This window comes from Alternaria dauci, chromosome 8 (genome assembly GCF_042100115.1).
Source record: "Alternaria dauci strain A2016 chromosome 8, whole genome shotgun sequence".
Taxonomy (NCBI): Eukaryota; Fungi; Ascomycota; class Dothideomycetes; order Pleosporales; family Pleosporaceae; genus Alternaria; species Alternaria dauci.
In genome coordinates, this window is record NC_091279.1 from 2,057,857 (window position 1) to 2,072,388 (window position 14,532).

Sequence of the window (14,532 nt, forward strand, 5' to 3'; positions counted from 1 at the left end):
GGGAGGTCACGGCCCTCCTAGGCCTCCCTCTTGGAAGGGAGGGTAAGGAGGACAGGACCTATGGCAATGGGTATAAGAATGTGTTGGATCTCATTATTACACTCGTTGTGGTTAACTCAAATAGTTCATCTCTTACACAGATTGTCAACTAGTTATTCTATCGTTTATAGAATTGGTATTGTTTATCCTTTGGTTACAACGATAACTCTTTTCCACCTGATCATTCCATACGATACCTCACGGACTACCGCTTTAGTCTACCTCGCCTTAGTACGGACCGAGCCTAGAGAAGTATAGCCTAACCCCGTGTAACAGGAATATTAAGAGGCTTTTAATTAAATTAAGTAAATATTCCTTAAAGTACTTATACTAGAAATATATAACCTAAAATAAAAAATATAAGTTAAGACTAATATATTAGACTATATACTTAGAGCTATATTATTATAGTAGTACCTAGATAAGAAGTAGAGACTAGTATTCTACTACTTAAGGAAGTTCTCTAAAGTAGAACTTAACTATAATATTTATAATAAGGAGTTACTAGGACTAGTTAATTCCTTTAAATAGTAGGAAGTCTATTTATTAAAATTACTATACTAGATTAAGGTTTTTACTAATTATTAGAACTTAGTAGGTTTTATAATAATAAAGAAACTTAATTAATAATAAGTCTAATAGGTTAAGATACTAGCTTAGTTTAACTTTAAGATAATATACTATACTAGAATACTTAATAGAGTAGTAAATACTTTAAGTAAGAGATCTAACTTATATAAAGAAAGTTATAAAGAACTATATAATACTATATTTAAAAAGATACCTAATAGTACTTTATATTATAACTAGTTAGAACTAGTTAAGGTAACTAAGGTAGCTAAGTAAGTAGAAATACTTTAGTAGTAATAGTAGTAGAGAGCTACTAGCTAGTAGTTTAAGCTAGATAAGAATAGCTCTAATAAACTATTATAAAATAAGTAAGAGTACTAAGATATAGTTTAAGGTAATTAGATATATATACTTTTATATATAAGATTAAGTCTTATTAAAGAATTATATAAGTCCTTAGAGTATAGATATATATTACTAAAAGAAATAGTTAGATATTTAATAAAAGTATTTATAATACTATACTTATAAGTAAAGGTATAGGATATTTTAAGTAATTATTTAGCTTATTACTAGAATAAACTTAAGAGATATAAACCTTATAGCTTATTATAACCCTTACTACTACTAATAAAACTATAAAGTAGTATAATAATAGACTTTATAATAAAGCTCCTAAAGTTATTAGAACTAGGATCTAGAAGATTACATAATATAGTCCTAGTTATTATATACTAATATATAAAAGGAGTAAAATTTATACTTATAGAAGAAACTATTATAGTAGAAGAATATATATATAAGGTTAGTAAGGTACTAATAGTAGAGTATAGGATACCTAAAAAGTTTATTACTAATTATAATAAACTATTTACTTCTAAGTATTAGAATATATTCCTAGTAAAATTAAGTATAAAGAAGAAGCTATTAACTAGCTTCTACCCTAAAATAGATAGCTAGATAGAATAAATAAAATAAATACTAGAATAGTATCTAAGGATATATACTAATAAGCTATAAGATAACTAAGTTAAACTCTTACTAATAGTATAATTAGCCTATAATAGTACTAGGTCTATAATAACTAAGTACTTACTATACTATATAAACTATAGATATAAGCTAGTTACTTATTAAGATCTAAAAGATATAGAGAGTATTATAGTAGGTATAGATAATAAAGCCTACTTAATATAAGAACTATATAAAGAATTAAGTAAGAATATAGCTTATAGGAACCTTATAATAGCTAAGGTAGCTAATAAGTAAAGGATTAAGGGACTAACCTTTAAGAAGGGGGATAAAGTTTTCCTATTATAATAGAACTTAAAAACTAAGTAACTAAGTAAGAAACTAGATAACCTCTAAATAGGACTATTTAAGGTTCTAAAAGAAATAGGTAATATAAACTATAAACTCTAACTCCTACTAGGTATATATATCTACCCTATCTTTTATAAGAAACTCTTAGAAAGAGTACCTCTAGATACTAAGCTAGCTACTAATATAGAGCTTAAAGATAATAAGTATAAGGTTAAAGAGATTAGGGACTTATAGAAAATTAGTTATTAGTAGAAATACTTAGTTAAGTAGCTAAGATAGCTAGAAAGCTAGAATACTTAGGAACTAAAGGAAAATTTAATAAACTATAAGTTATAAGTATATAAGTACTACTAGAAAAACCTAAAGAAGAGAGGACTAGATCCTTAAGGGAAGAAAAGAAGTTAAAAGAAAGATTAAAAGAAGTATTATCTTATAACTAGCCTAAGTTAGTTAATAATCTAAGTAGTAATAGTTTAGTTAGCTAAAAGTCTATACTAGGGGTAGAGTTCCCCTTAGCTTACTCTTTTATATAATCTTAAAGACTTAAAATAGTATAATCTTAATTAGTAAATACTTACTTTTATACCTTAGTCTCTACTACTTCTAGCTAAAGTTAAGTAACCTTAACCTTAGCTTAAAGAAGTACTAAGTGCTTCTTATACTTTTTAGCCTTAACCTTCTCTTACTCTTCCTTAGTTATAAATAAGCTATACTTAGCTTTTACTAAAATATAGCCTATATACTACCTAGAGGTAGTATCTATAAAATAATAAAGATTCTTCTCCTTATACTACTTATAATAAAAAGTTTTCTTATTTCTTTATTAGTAGATATAGTTAGTATAAGCCTAGTACTATTAAGTTAAGTTCTAAGTATAGACATATTAAGAAGTCTAAACCTTAGGTATAGTTAGGGAAAGTAAGGAAAGGAGGGAAGAGAGGATATAATACTACTAGAGTAGCTATACCTCTACTACTACTACTAGACTAGGTATAAGAAAATAATAATCTAGGGTATTAAGATAATACACCTAAGAGGGGGGGTAATATTATAAAGTAATAAGGAATTACTTCTCTTTTATATAGGTTATATAAAGGAAGACTATTAGGTAGATATAATAAATAAAAGTAGATCTAGAGTAGGGCCTAGATTATATAAAAAGAATAGTATCTTACTAAGACCTAGCCTCTAGGAGGCTAGTAAAGATTAGGAGGCTATAACCCTCCTAGGCCTCCCTCTTAGAAGAGAGGGTAAGGAGGATAGGACCTAAGGTAATAGGTATAAGAATATATTAGATCTTATTATTATACTTATTATAGTTAACTTAAATAGTTTATCTCTTATATAGATTATTAACTAGTTATTCTATTATTTATAGAATTAGTATTATTACTCTCTTAGTTAATAATAATAACTCTTTTCTACCTAATTATTCTATACGCTACCTTATAGACTATTACCTAAACTTATCTTACCTTAGTAAGGACTAAGCTTAGAGAAGTATAGTAAACCTATATATAATATTCTTATATCTATTTATTATTACCTAATACTAAACTAATACTCTTATTAGTATATTATCTTACTTTCTACTTATTTAGATACTATATAGTACTTATAATATCTATTAGCTCTAATATATTAAGTTTACTTTTACTTTTACCTTTACCTTTACTTTTACTTTTACTTTATACTCTTACTTATTATTATAGTTACCTAAAAGTATTTACTATTAATATAGTATTATTTACTCTTATAGTTAACTTTTCTTTTACTTCTTACTTACCTTTTATACTTATAACCTAATAACCCTAATTACTACTACTATAATAATAATAATACTACTACTACTTCTCTTAATATAGTTAACTATATATATTAGCTAGTATTAGCTAGTATTAGTTTATATCTTATACTTACTTAGGGTTTAGTACTACTTATCCTCTACTTAGTATAACTAACCCTAAGGGTACTTAAGGTTAACTTTAGCCTTTATAAACTTTTTTTATTATTATAGTATATTTAGAGACTTTTTTTAAGATAAAGTGCTAACTAAGTAACTATAGGCTTATATTTATATTTAGTACTATTAGTATATACGTAGTATATTATAAACGCTAGATACTAAAGATATATAATAGTATTATACGCCTACTAGAGATAAGATATAACCTTCTAACTTATATACTATCCCCTACTATCTTCTACTATCCTCTACTATCCTTTACTATATCTACCCTTTATAACTACTACCCCTTCCTAAGAGTAACTACCTAGGGCTACTACTATACTTTTAACTTTAACTAGAGGAATATTAGTAGTAGCGCTATCTATACTATATTCTTATATCTTTATAATATCTATTTAAATTCCCTCTCCTTAAGCTTAAGATATTAATCCTCTATTACCTATTTAATATTAACTACTTACTTACGTAGCTAGGCCTAGGTTTCCTACCTAAAGCCCCCTTAGTTAAGGAGAAAGATATAGCTAAATATAAGGAGCTTATAGCTATAGCGCCTATTAAGCTAAGCCTTATACTTAACCTCCCTAACCTTCTTCTACTATATCTATATCTTCTTCTCCTTAATAGTCTCTTCTATAATAATATTACTAATATAAGTATTAATCTAATCCCTCTTAGATACTCTACTATCTTAGAATATATAGTAGAACTCTAGTAATTACTTATCTAACTTATTATAGACTACCTTAGGTAGCTCTTAGGTATATATAGGGCTAGTATATTATATATTAGATAGATTAATTAGTACTTATCTAGTTAGGGTTTTTAGGCTATAATAGAAGACTTCCTAGAGGATAATATAGAGGAAATATATTATATATATAGTAGTTTATATATAAGGTAAGTCTTAAAAGTCTTAAAGGGATTAAAGCTTATAAGTTAGTATTAGTATAAAGGTTAGAAGTAGCTAGGCTTTTATAGAAACGTATAAAATTCTAAGTAAGCTTAATTATAGTAAAGATACTATATCCTCCTCCTTTTATAATATATTATAATTATATTACTAGCTAATACTAGTAATCCCTATTAGACCTCTACTAAGGTTTAATAGGTATCTTTTTAGTTACCTTTAGTAAATTTTTTTAACTTTAGTTTTCGTGTATAGATGTTAGAGCTTTACTATTATAAAATACTAATTAGTTTAGCGTTTAAATTACGTTATTACTTTATCTTTTTTATTAACTTTTATAACTAATAAGTAGAGGGATAGCTACTTTTTACTTTTTTAAAGTTTTATTTTAATAATACCCCCCCTACTTATAGAAAATAAAAAATTAAAGGTACTTAAGGTTATCTTACTATTACTTATAAAGCTCCTTACCTTATTATCTTAATAATAAGTATATATATTCTTAACTACTAACTCTTACTTATTAATCTAAGTACTTTACTTAGTTTACTTACTTTAAGTTCCTTAATAGTATAGCTACTTAGTATTACTTTAGATACTTTACTTACTACTACTCTTATTAGTAGTACTAGTAGTAGTAGTTAAGATCTAATTTATATAGTTATTAATAGCTATATTTATAATTTTTTATTTTCTATAAGTAGGGGGGTATTATTAAAATAAAACTTTTAAAAAGTAAAAAGTAGCTATCCCTCTACTTATTAGTTATAAAAGTTAATAAAAAAGATAAAGTAGTAATATAATTTAATTACTAGACTAATTAGTGTTTTATAGTAGTAAAGCTCTAATATCTATATATAAAAACTAAAGTTAAAAAAAATTTACTAAAAGTAACTAAAAAAGACACCTATTAAACCTTAGTAGAGATCTAATAGGGATTACTAGTATTAGCTAGTAATATAATTATAATATATTATAAAGGGGAGAGAGGATATAGTATATTTACTATAACTAAGAAGGGTTATATAAAAACCTAGCTACTTCTAACCTTTATACTAATACTAACTTTAAGTATCCTACTATATATAATTAAATTATACTAAATATAAATATATATTTCCTTTAAGGTAACTTATTATAGTAATCTAGCTAGGCTAGTATACCCTCTTTAGTAAGGAGCCCCTTAACCTATTAAATATAAATAATATAAGCCCTATATATACCTAGGAGCTAACTCTAGTAGTTAGTAAAGAGCTAGAATAGTAAATACCTCTAATACTTTAAATCCTTAGTAATAGTAAATCTATTAGCTAGTACCTTATTAAGAGGTCTAGGGTTAGTAATATTATTATAAAGGTAACCTATAAAGAGACTAGAATGTAGTATCTAAAGAAGGTTATAAAGTATAAGGAGATTATCTATACTAACGCCTACTACTTTATTAATCTCCTTACATTTAGCTACCTTACCTACCTAACCTTTAGTAAGTAAAGTAAGGAGACTAAGAGATAGCTATACTACTAAGCTACTAATATTAAAAGAGTATTTAAAGACTAGTATCCTAGGCTTAAAGGGAGTAAGTTTAAAAAGATACTATAAATATAAGAAAATAAAGTATAAGCTATACTACTATTAATATTCCTCTAACTAAAGCTATTTATTAAGTAATAGTAGTAGCTATACTATAAGTAGCTAGTTAGTTATTCTTAGGATAGTACTTACAGGGGTAGAGGTAGTAGTAGTAAAGGTAGTAGTAGTAGTTATAAAGAGTAGATATAGTAAAGGATAGTAGAGGATAGTAAAAGAGTATAGGGGATAGTATATAAGTTAGAAGGTTACTATAAATTATCTTATCTCTAGTAAGCGTATAATTTAATTATATATCTTTAGTGTCTAGTATTTATAATATACTATATATATACTAGCTATACTAAATATAGGTATAAGCCTATAGTTACCTAGTTAGCGCTTTATCTTAAAAAAGTCTCTAAACGTACTATAATAATAAAAAAAAAGTCTATAAAGGCTAAAGCTAAATAGCTATATCTATAAGAGTACTAGTAAGACTTTATATATATAGCTTAGAGTTAAGATCTAATATAACTTTAAGGTAGAATAAGTTCTAGTCTTCTATAGTAATATAATAGGACTTAGGAAAATTACTTAATAAGGTTAGTCTAATACTACCTAATACTAACTAATACCTTACTTTACTAATAGTATTATATAGCCTATATAGTAGAGGAGATTTAGTACTACTAATAATATTAGGGTTAAGTACTACTAAAGCTTATTATCTTATACTATATTAAAGAGTTTATAGCTATAAAAGTTAAAGCTCTATTCCTTAGTTACTTAAATCTACTTAGTAAGATAAGTATATTTACCTTTACTACTATTTATAAGGCTATTAAAGAAATATACCTTTAGCTCTAAGTTAGTATATATATATTATAGTATTAGTTTAGTATTAAATTAACTTTCTTAGCTATAAAGGTTATAGTTAATTATTATAGTACTATTATTACTACTTTTAAAAATATAGCTAATACCTTTAAAGTAGCTAAGTTACTAAGCGCTTACCTAAAGCTCTTAGAAAACTATATCTTCTAATATACTTAGGTTATTATAAGGTATTATAAGTTTTTAAGTTTATAATATATAGTTCTTATAAGTATTTATACTATTTACTTTTAGTTTTATAGTCTAGCTCTTAGTTAGTAATAAGAATAAAAAAGATATTTTATAGCTTTAAATAATCTAGCTTACTTTATATTACTATTTTATTTTTTATATAATACCCTAATATAGTAATACTCTAGAGTATATAGAATACTATAATATACCTAATATAGTAGAACTTTAGAAAAATATACTATATAATATAGAACTTATAATAAAGATATAAGAAACCTAATATAGACCTAAGTTATCTTACCCTAAAATATAATATAATATTAGATATTACTAGATAATAGTAGGAGAGGTATATTAGAAAGTATATTATAGATTAGGCTTTGCCTATCTAAGAACCTAAAATAGGTATAGATAGAGAATAGATATATATAGAGAGGCTTCCCCTCTTACCCTTCTACCTTCCTTAAGGTATATAATACTATTTAATACCTAAGAGATCCTACCCTCTTTAGACCTATTCTATAATAATAAACGTACTAGTAAAAGACGTAAGTATAATACTATTTAAAGATACTATAATAAATTATAGTAAAGGTATATTTCCTAAATACTTATTTTTACTATATATAGCTATATATAGACTTATTCTATAATATACACTATAGATACTATATATACTTAAACCTCCTCTACTCTATTATATAATAAACCTTATATTAAAGTTCTATAGTTATAACTTATTATTATAAAATATTCTTTAACTTTAGACTATTAGTATTTACTTTATCCTCTTAACCTTATTAGCTTAATCTAGCTTTAAATAGTAAATACTAATACTCTTAAGTATACTTAGTAGGGAGTAAGGGAATTTATATAATAGAGTCTACTTAGCTAAATTAGATATATTAATTAAAGTTATATTTCTTTATAGCTAGTATAAGAGGCTAATAGTCTTAGGATTAGTAACTATTTTATTAAAGTAAGTATATAAAGCTATATTATATATATATAGGCTTATTAAGCTTAGTCTAGTTATAGCTATAATATTAGTTTCTTCTTTAAAAGTACCTTAGGTATTAGGAATAATATATCTTATAAATATATTAGACTACTAAGTTAAAGTGCGCTATAGTATTAGAAGTAGAGTAATATAAGAAGAGAGCTAAACTAAGGCTAGCTCTATAGAGATTATCTAGGCCGAAACTAACCTACTACCTAGGGTAGTTACTTAAGGCGAAGAGCACGGCTAATAAATACTATTATTATAAATATATATATATATCTATAAACTACTAATTTATCTTATATTACTAGCTAAGCTAATATAGATACTCTACTAAGCCTTATAAAAGTCTTAAGGTTAAACTAACTCTAGGCCTATTATATTACCTAGCCTTTCTAGTCTATAGGACTATTTTACTCTAAGACCAAGGTGTTTTAGTCTCTAAGTATATATGTTAGATCTTACCTAGAGGTCACTACTTCTTATATATCCGTCCGTAGTTACCTTTATCCCACTTTAGAGTCCCACTCCCCTATTTCTTATCCCGGATTATCGCCCCTACTTAGATTTTCTACTTTTAGTGGAATTCTAGACAGTCACTTAGGGGTAGGCAGGTAGGACGTACTTACGGGTAGATATTCTAGGCTGTCGCTCAGAGGTAGGGTAGGCAGAGTATTCTGTAAGTTCTCTATTAGAATAGGTGGTCAATGCAATTGGTTGTATTACTATATGGTAAATGAGTGTGTTACGGTTGTTAGTTGTAGTGTTCGATGTCCAAACCTCGTTCAGATCCATTCTCCGCCTTTTCTACTCCTCCGCGCTATCCTCCCGCTTGATAGCCTTTTAAGCCTCTCTTTCCTCTAGTTCCTCTACTACAATAGCCCTAGCCCCAGCCCCAGCCTTGATCTAACCCTCAATATAACCTCTCACTGTGAACCACTCCTCGACAATGCTGTTGAACCTAGTCGCGTTGATCTGGAAGTGCCAGTGCCCGCCACCTAGTACCTCGACTCTATCTTCTTCGGCCAGCCCAACCTCTCTCTCGAAATCAGCCGAGCTTTGCGCTGCGACGGTAACCAGCTTGGGGACCCCTTTTCTCTCCGTCCTGTACTCAGCGGTTGAGTTCCACTGCCCTAGGAAATCGCTAAGCTGCTCGAGAACAGCCGTAACAATGTATCCCGACATACCCCATACTCTGTGCATACGCCAGACTCGCATCCAGGGCGGCCTCTGCGTCACCGTGGACTCTATTGAGTCAATTATCGTCCCGGCAATCTCAGACGCTGTTGCGGCTGGGGAGTTTTTCAGCATTTCGATAGCAAGCGCACCCTCGGAAACCGGTGTGTAGTACGCAGAATCGACAAGAACAAGGGCTTTGACTAGCCTCGGATTCCTGAAAGCAAGCTCAGATGCAACGACACCGCCTAGACTGTGTCCCATAACGATGGCTGCACCTCTCTCGGTACCGTTTCCGACCCTGAGATACTCAAGCAGCGCAGCGGCGTCGTCGGCAAGCGTCACTGGATCATACGAATAGGGACTGTCCTGCGAGTAGATGGCTGGTTCAGGAGCGGAACTTCGTCCGTGGCCGCGCTGGTCGATGGTGATGACCTGAAAACCGTTGTCCAAGAGAAATGGAACCTGGAACATCCAGTCACTCTGATCGCAGGTCCAGCCATGGATAAGAACAATGGGATCGCCAGAACCTTCGATAGTGTAAAAGAGGTTGACACCGTTGTTGGTGTAGTAAAATCCTCCCGTTTGGTTCCATGCTTCCGTATCGTTCTGGACACTGTGACCTGGCGAACACATCTGGGCTATCGAGATTCAGCTTAAGTAGGCAGACATCAGCCTACGAGGATTGGCTTACCTTCGCTAGCGATCGTGTTGTTTCCCTCTGCTCCCTGGTCTCCAACAGTCGGTGTTAGACATTGTGATGTAAGCTCGTCTTCCGCAGAGGCAGCGAGGATATTTGCGAGCGTGATGAGGCAGGAGTAAGCAAGTTTCATATTCACGCAAAGTTTGAGAGGAATACTTTTGAACAGCTGAAGCCCAAGATCCAGACGGCTTCCATTTATATACGAAGTTGCACGCTCAAATGCAACTTATTAAACAGTAATCCATCCTCATTCGCAGGCGAAGCCGCCGAACCAGGAACATCCGTTTCGGCGAATCAACTCTTTTCGCCGCGCAATTTAGAACGGCCAAAGGATGAGTAAAGCCGACTGCGAAGCGCTCCAGAAGACCGTTCTCCCAGCGCAAGTGCGTTGTTGCAGTCTCCACTACTCAATACCTGGGCACGGCCTGCTCAACGTACAGCACCATGCCTGCCTTGTAAGAGGAATTAGTGGCGCAGCTTACCAACGAAGTTTGATTTGTAATACTCTTTGGAAGGGTTGTTACCGGGCATGTTGTGGTGTTTAGCGCGTGCATCAAGAATCCGGCGTTACGAGACCGTGCACTGAACTCCGTCACTCCGCCACTCCGCTGCTTTGTCCTTCTATTTCTCATTCCTCTATTCGTCCGCGCCTCCTTTTACCTGTGTTTCAATGCGTGCCCTGAATCTCAAGCTGCTGGACTTTATTTAGACTAATCAACATACCCTACGGAAAGAAGCATCACTGATTTTAGTAGCTCAATGTGTTGTATATTGATAAATAGCTCAAGGCTTTCAGTTTTGGCTGATTGATAATTAAGCTAATCTTAAAAGTCCTACGTAAACTACCTAAGCCCAAGCCCAATCCCACGATTAGTCCATTGCAAGGAAATCTAGCCATGGAGTTCACCTTAGTAGAATGTCAAGAGCAATCGTCATCAACGAACTATTCTCGACTATCATGGTCAAATAGCTGCATCCCACCTTCGGTGCTGAGGTGATAGGCGCAGATTTTGCTGACATCTCCAATGAACAATTTGACGGAATCAAAAGGGCGATAGCTAAAGTATGCTTCACCTATTCACTTTATCCGAAATTATCTATTATTGTGTAATGCGCTCGTCTTTCACAAAGCAGACTTGAGCGACAAAGAGTGTACTGCATTCTATGGGAGGTTTGGCGAATTAAATGACCTCGGGCGAAATCTGGAAATTCTACGCTTCAACCATTTCGAAAGTTTTGATGTTGGCAACACCAATGACGATAGAACAGTGCCTGCTGATAAACCACCTTGTACGCATTTTGAGAGAAGTAATGCCGTGTTAAATAGCCATGGTTCTTTCAACTAGCAGCGAGCGAGCTGGTGAATCTTGCGGGCAGTAACGTACCTCATAGGCATGTGGCCGGCACGGATATGCGATGGGGTTTTGCCGACCCCCAGCCGAACTTCGCTCAACTTGCGATGCCTCTGTGCAACAAAGCTAGAAAGGCCTCTAAAGAGGCATATATACAGCTCGCAATATAGGCTGTTAAACAAGACGCGAGCCTCACTATGCCGTACGCAGCAATCATCAACAAGGTGTCAGAAAGCATGCTAAGACGACAACGCGACGGGAGACCCAAATCAATGTGGCTATCTCTGTTCCTCATGGGTTGTATCCGGCACATAGGGTTTTCCGTCACATAGCGAGGAACTTTGGTCTATACTCCCTTAAATCCTATTATCATTGTGTGACTTGCGTACATAAAACAAGGCCAAGTCCAATGGTTGTAGTATGTGTGAGTCGTGAGGCCGGAGACCAGGTAGGTAGATATTGTGTTGTTTGCACAATAGCAAAAAGTCGAGTGTTTCGGAACGTTGCCGTTAAGAGATACAAGTTTTTTATCTGAGTCCGGAGCTAAACTAGGTACAGAGAGACGCTGTAGCCCCTTATTTCTAATCTGATATAAGTTAACCCTGCTTAAGTGTTCAGCTCGTCAATCGTCTTCGATGCCTTTGCTTGTAGACTAGTAGGCGAACTTTTCTCCAACGATTTCCTCGCTTAAGGCCCAAAGTCTCTCTGCGTTCGAGTCGCTAGAGGCGTAATCCAAAACCTTCTTTGGTTTGCAATCGTCCAGATACGACCCTGAATAATCTAGGAAGCCTTGTAAATGCACGTTCTAATAGTATGAGAGCAATGAACAGTGTACTTACCATCAAGCGCAGGGTCCAAAGCTGCAGCAAGGGAGGTTGCGAACCCCTGCTCCATAGTCTTGCTTTTCGGCATTTCCGTCTTCTTGCTCTCCACCATAGGTCCTACAATGGCCCACGCTGCTGGATCTACTCCAGATGTCAGGCCTGTTTCTTCTATGACACCAGGGTGCAACGAGAAGGATCTGATCCCCTTCTTCTCTAGTTTCTTCGCCAGTGCGACGGCAAACATTTTGTTTGCCGCCTTGGACTGTCCGTAAGCTTTCCAAGCGTTGTAGGTCTTGCCATCGGAGAAGTTGTAATCGTCAAACATTACAGGACTGAAATGATACATGGCACTGGACAGGTTGACAACCCGGGCACCACCGCCAACGGCTTCAAGTTTTGGAACGAGAAGATTGGTAAGTAGAAAATGACCGACGTGGTTTGCGCCCAGATGACTCTCCACCTTTTCAGGGGTTATGGCGAACGGGACAGCCATGATGCCTGCGTTGTTGATGAGGACATCAATTTTAGAAACGAGTGAGTTCACCTCCGCCGCTGCAGCTCGCACTGAAGCGCAGGACGTAAGGTCGATCTTGACAAATCGTGTTGTAGTAGAGGGGATTTTTGCCTTGATTTCCTTCAAAACAGGAGCGACTTTGTCTTCGGAGCGGCCGAGAAGTATGACCTCAGCAGGTTTTGCAGCTGCAAGGAACAGAGCTGTACGCGCGCCAAGTCCGCCACTGCTGGCCCCAGTGATCACAACTAAAATGTTATTAGCTACTTTAAACGAAGCAATGATTTCACTCTGCACGAGAGGCGGATTTGATCTGTGTAAAGCAGAGCACACATACAAGTCTTCCCTAGGACTCTCTCTAGGAGTGCAGCGACTACTTCAGACCCGGTAGTTGTGAATCCAAAGGCAGGCATTTTCGAGAGCGTTTGTCAGAGCGGCAAAAGGGTGATGGTAAGGAAACAGATATTGAAATTCGAGTGTCAAAAGTATAGCTAATAATCAAAGCTAATTTAGGATTTGCTCTAACTATTAGTGATTAGGTGCGCATCTTTATGTAGTTTCTAACACTTTTATTTAGATTAAATTATTAGCTAACTCTTAGCCTAATACTTATATCGCTTACAAACTTTTAATTATTTATTATTATACTAAGATAATACTGTTATTTATACACCTGTATTTATACACCTGTATTTATATACCTACATTTACACACCCGTATATATATATATATATCTATTATTAGTCTAGTAATTAAGGTTCTTTAAGAACTTAGTAATATTATTCCTATTAAAGGTAAGGGCTGTAACGTGTAGGATACAGCTTAGCTAGAAGGGCACTAAGGTCCTAATATAATTACTTCTCTTATTATCTCTATAGATAAGGAACTTACTCTTAACCTACGCTTTACGCGTAGAAAGACTAGTAAGAATTATTATTATTACTTTCCTAGTATACTATTAGAATATAGAGCTATCCCCTACTATTACCTATAACTACCCCTTACACTTTCCTTATTATATATATTATAGGTATTATAATACTCCTTACCTCTATAGCTAGTAGTACTATAATTAGGTATATTATTCCTTAGTACCCTTATAATAAAGGAACTATTATTCCTTTCTTATAGAAGGCTAGCTATTATTACTTTTACTATAAAGTATATATAGTTACTAGGCTTCTTAAATAACCTAGAAGTGTCTAGATAAGCTATTAATATATTAATAGTAGTAAGTTCTAGCTTTATATCTCCTAAGGACTTAATAAGGTTATTAACCTCTATATCTATATTACTTAGAGTTAAAGGCGTAATAACTGTCTTCTTAATATTAGCTACAGCTTCCTTTATACTTTTAGGAGTAAAGGTAGCTCTCTTATTTACTAATATAATACGTTATATCTCTATATCTATATCGCCTCTCTCCTAGCAGTGCATCTTATTAAGGCTATATATCTTCTTATAGTATACTTTTAAGAAATTGTACATCCTTTCCTTACTCTCGTCTGATACCAAGT

The 14,532-nt window shown here is 32.7% G+C and overlaps 2 protein-coding genes across 2 annotated transcripts; both read right to left on the reverse strand.

Annotated features, from left to right (window-relative positions):
* Window positions 1–9,131: 9,131 nt before the first annotated feature.
* ACET3X_008625 (uncharacterized protein) lies at window positions 9,132–10,512 on the reverse strand. Its single transcript, XM_069454819.1, has 2 exons — window positions 10,319–10,512; window positions 9,132–10,265 (listed from the first exon to the last, which is right to left on the reverse strand). The coding sequence occupies exons 1-2, from the start codon at window positions 10,455–10,457 to the stop codon at window positions 9,355–9,357; spliced, it is 1,050 nt and encodes a 349-aa protein (XP_069304227.1). The 5' UTR covers window positions 10,458–10,512; the 3' UTR covers window positions 9,132–9,354.
* Window positions 10,513–12,331: 1,819 nt separating this feature from the next.
* On the reverse strand, window positions 12,332–13,427 carry ACET3X_008626 (uncharacterized protein; the record flags this gene model as incomplete). The annotated part of the gene is made up of 3 exons (XM_069454820.1): window positions 12,332–12,459; window positions 12,519–13,262; window positions 13,352–13,427. 3 exons carry the CDS (start codon window positions 13,425–13,427, stop codon window positions 12,332–12,334), a joined length of 948 nt encoding a protein of 315 aa, XP_069304228.1.
* Window positions 13,428–14,532: the final 1,105 nt, after the last annotated feature.

Coding starts and splice junctions, on each gene's coding strand:
- ACET3X_008625 (XM_069454819.1), bottom strand. CDS start 10,457: ATGAAACTTGCTTACTCCTGCCTCATCACGCTCGCAAATATCCTCGCT. Junction 10,266..10,318: donor CAACACGATCGCTAGCGAAG/GTAAGCCAATCC, acceptor GAATCTCGATAG/CCCAGATGTGTTCGCCAGGT.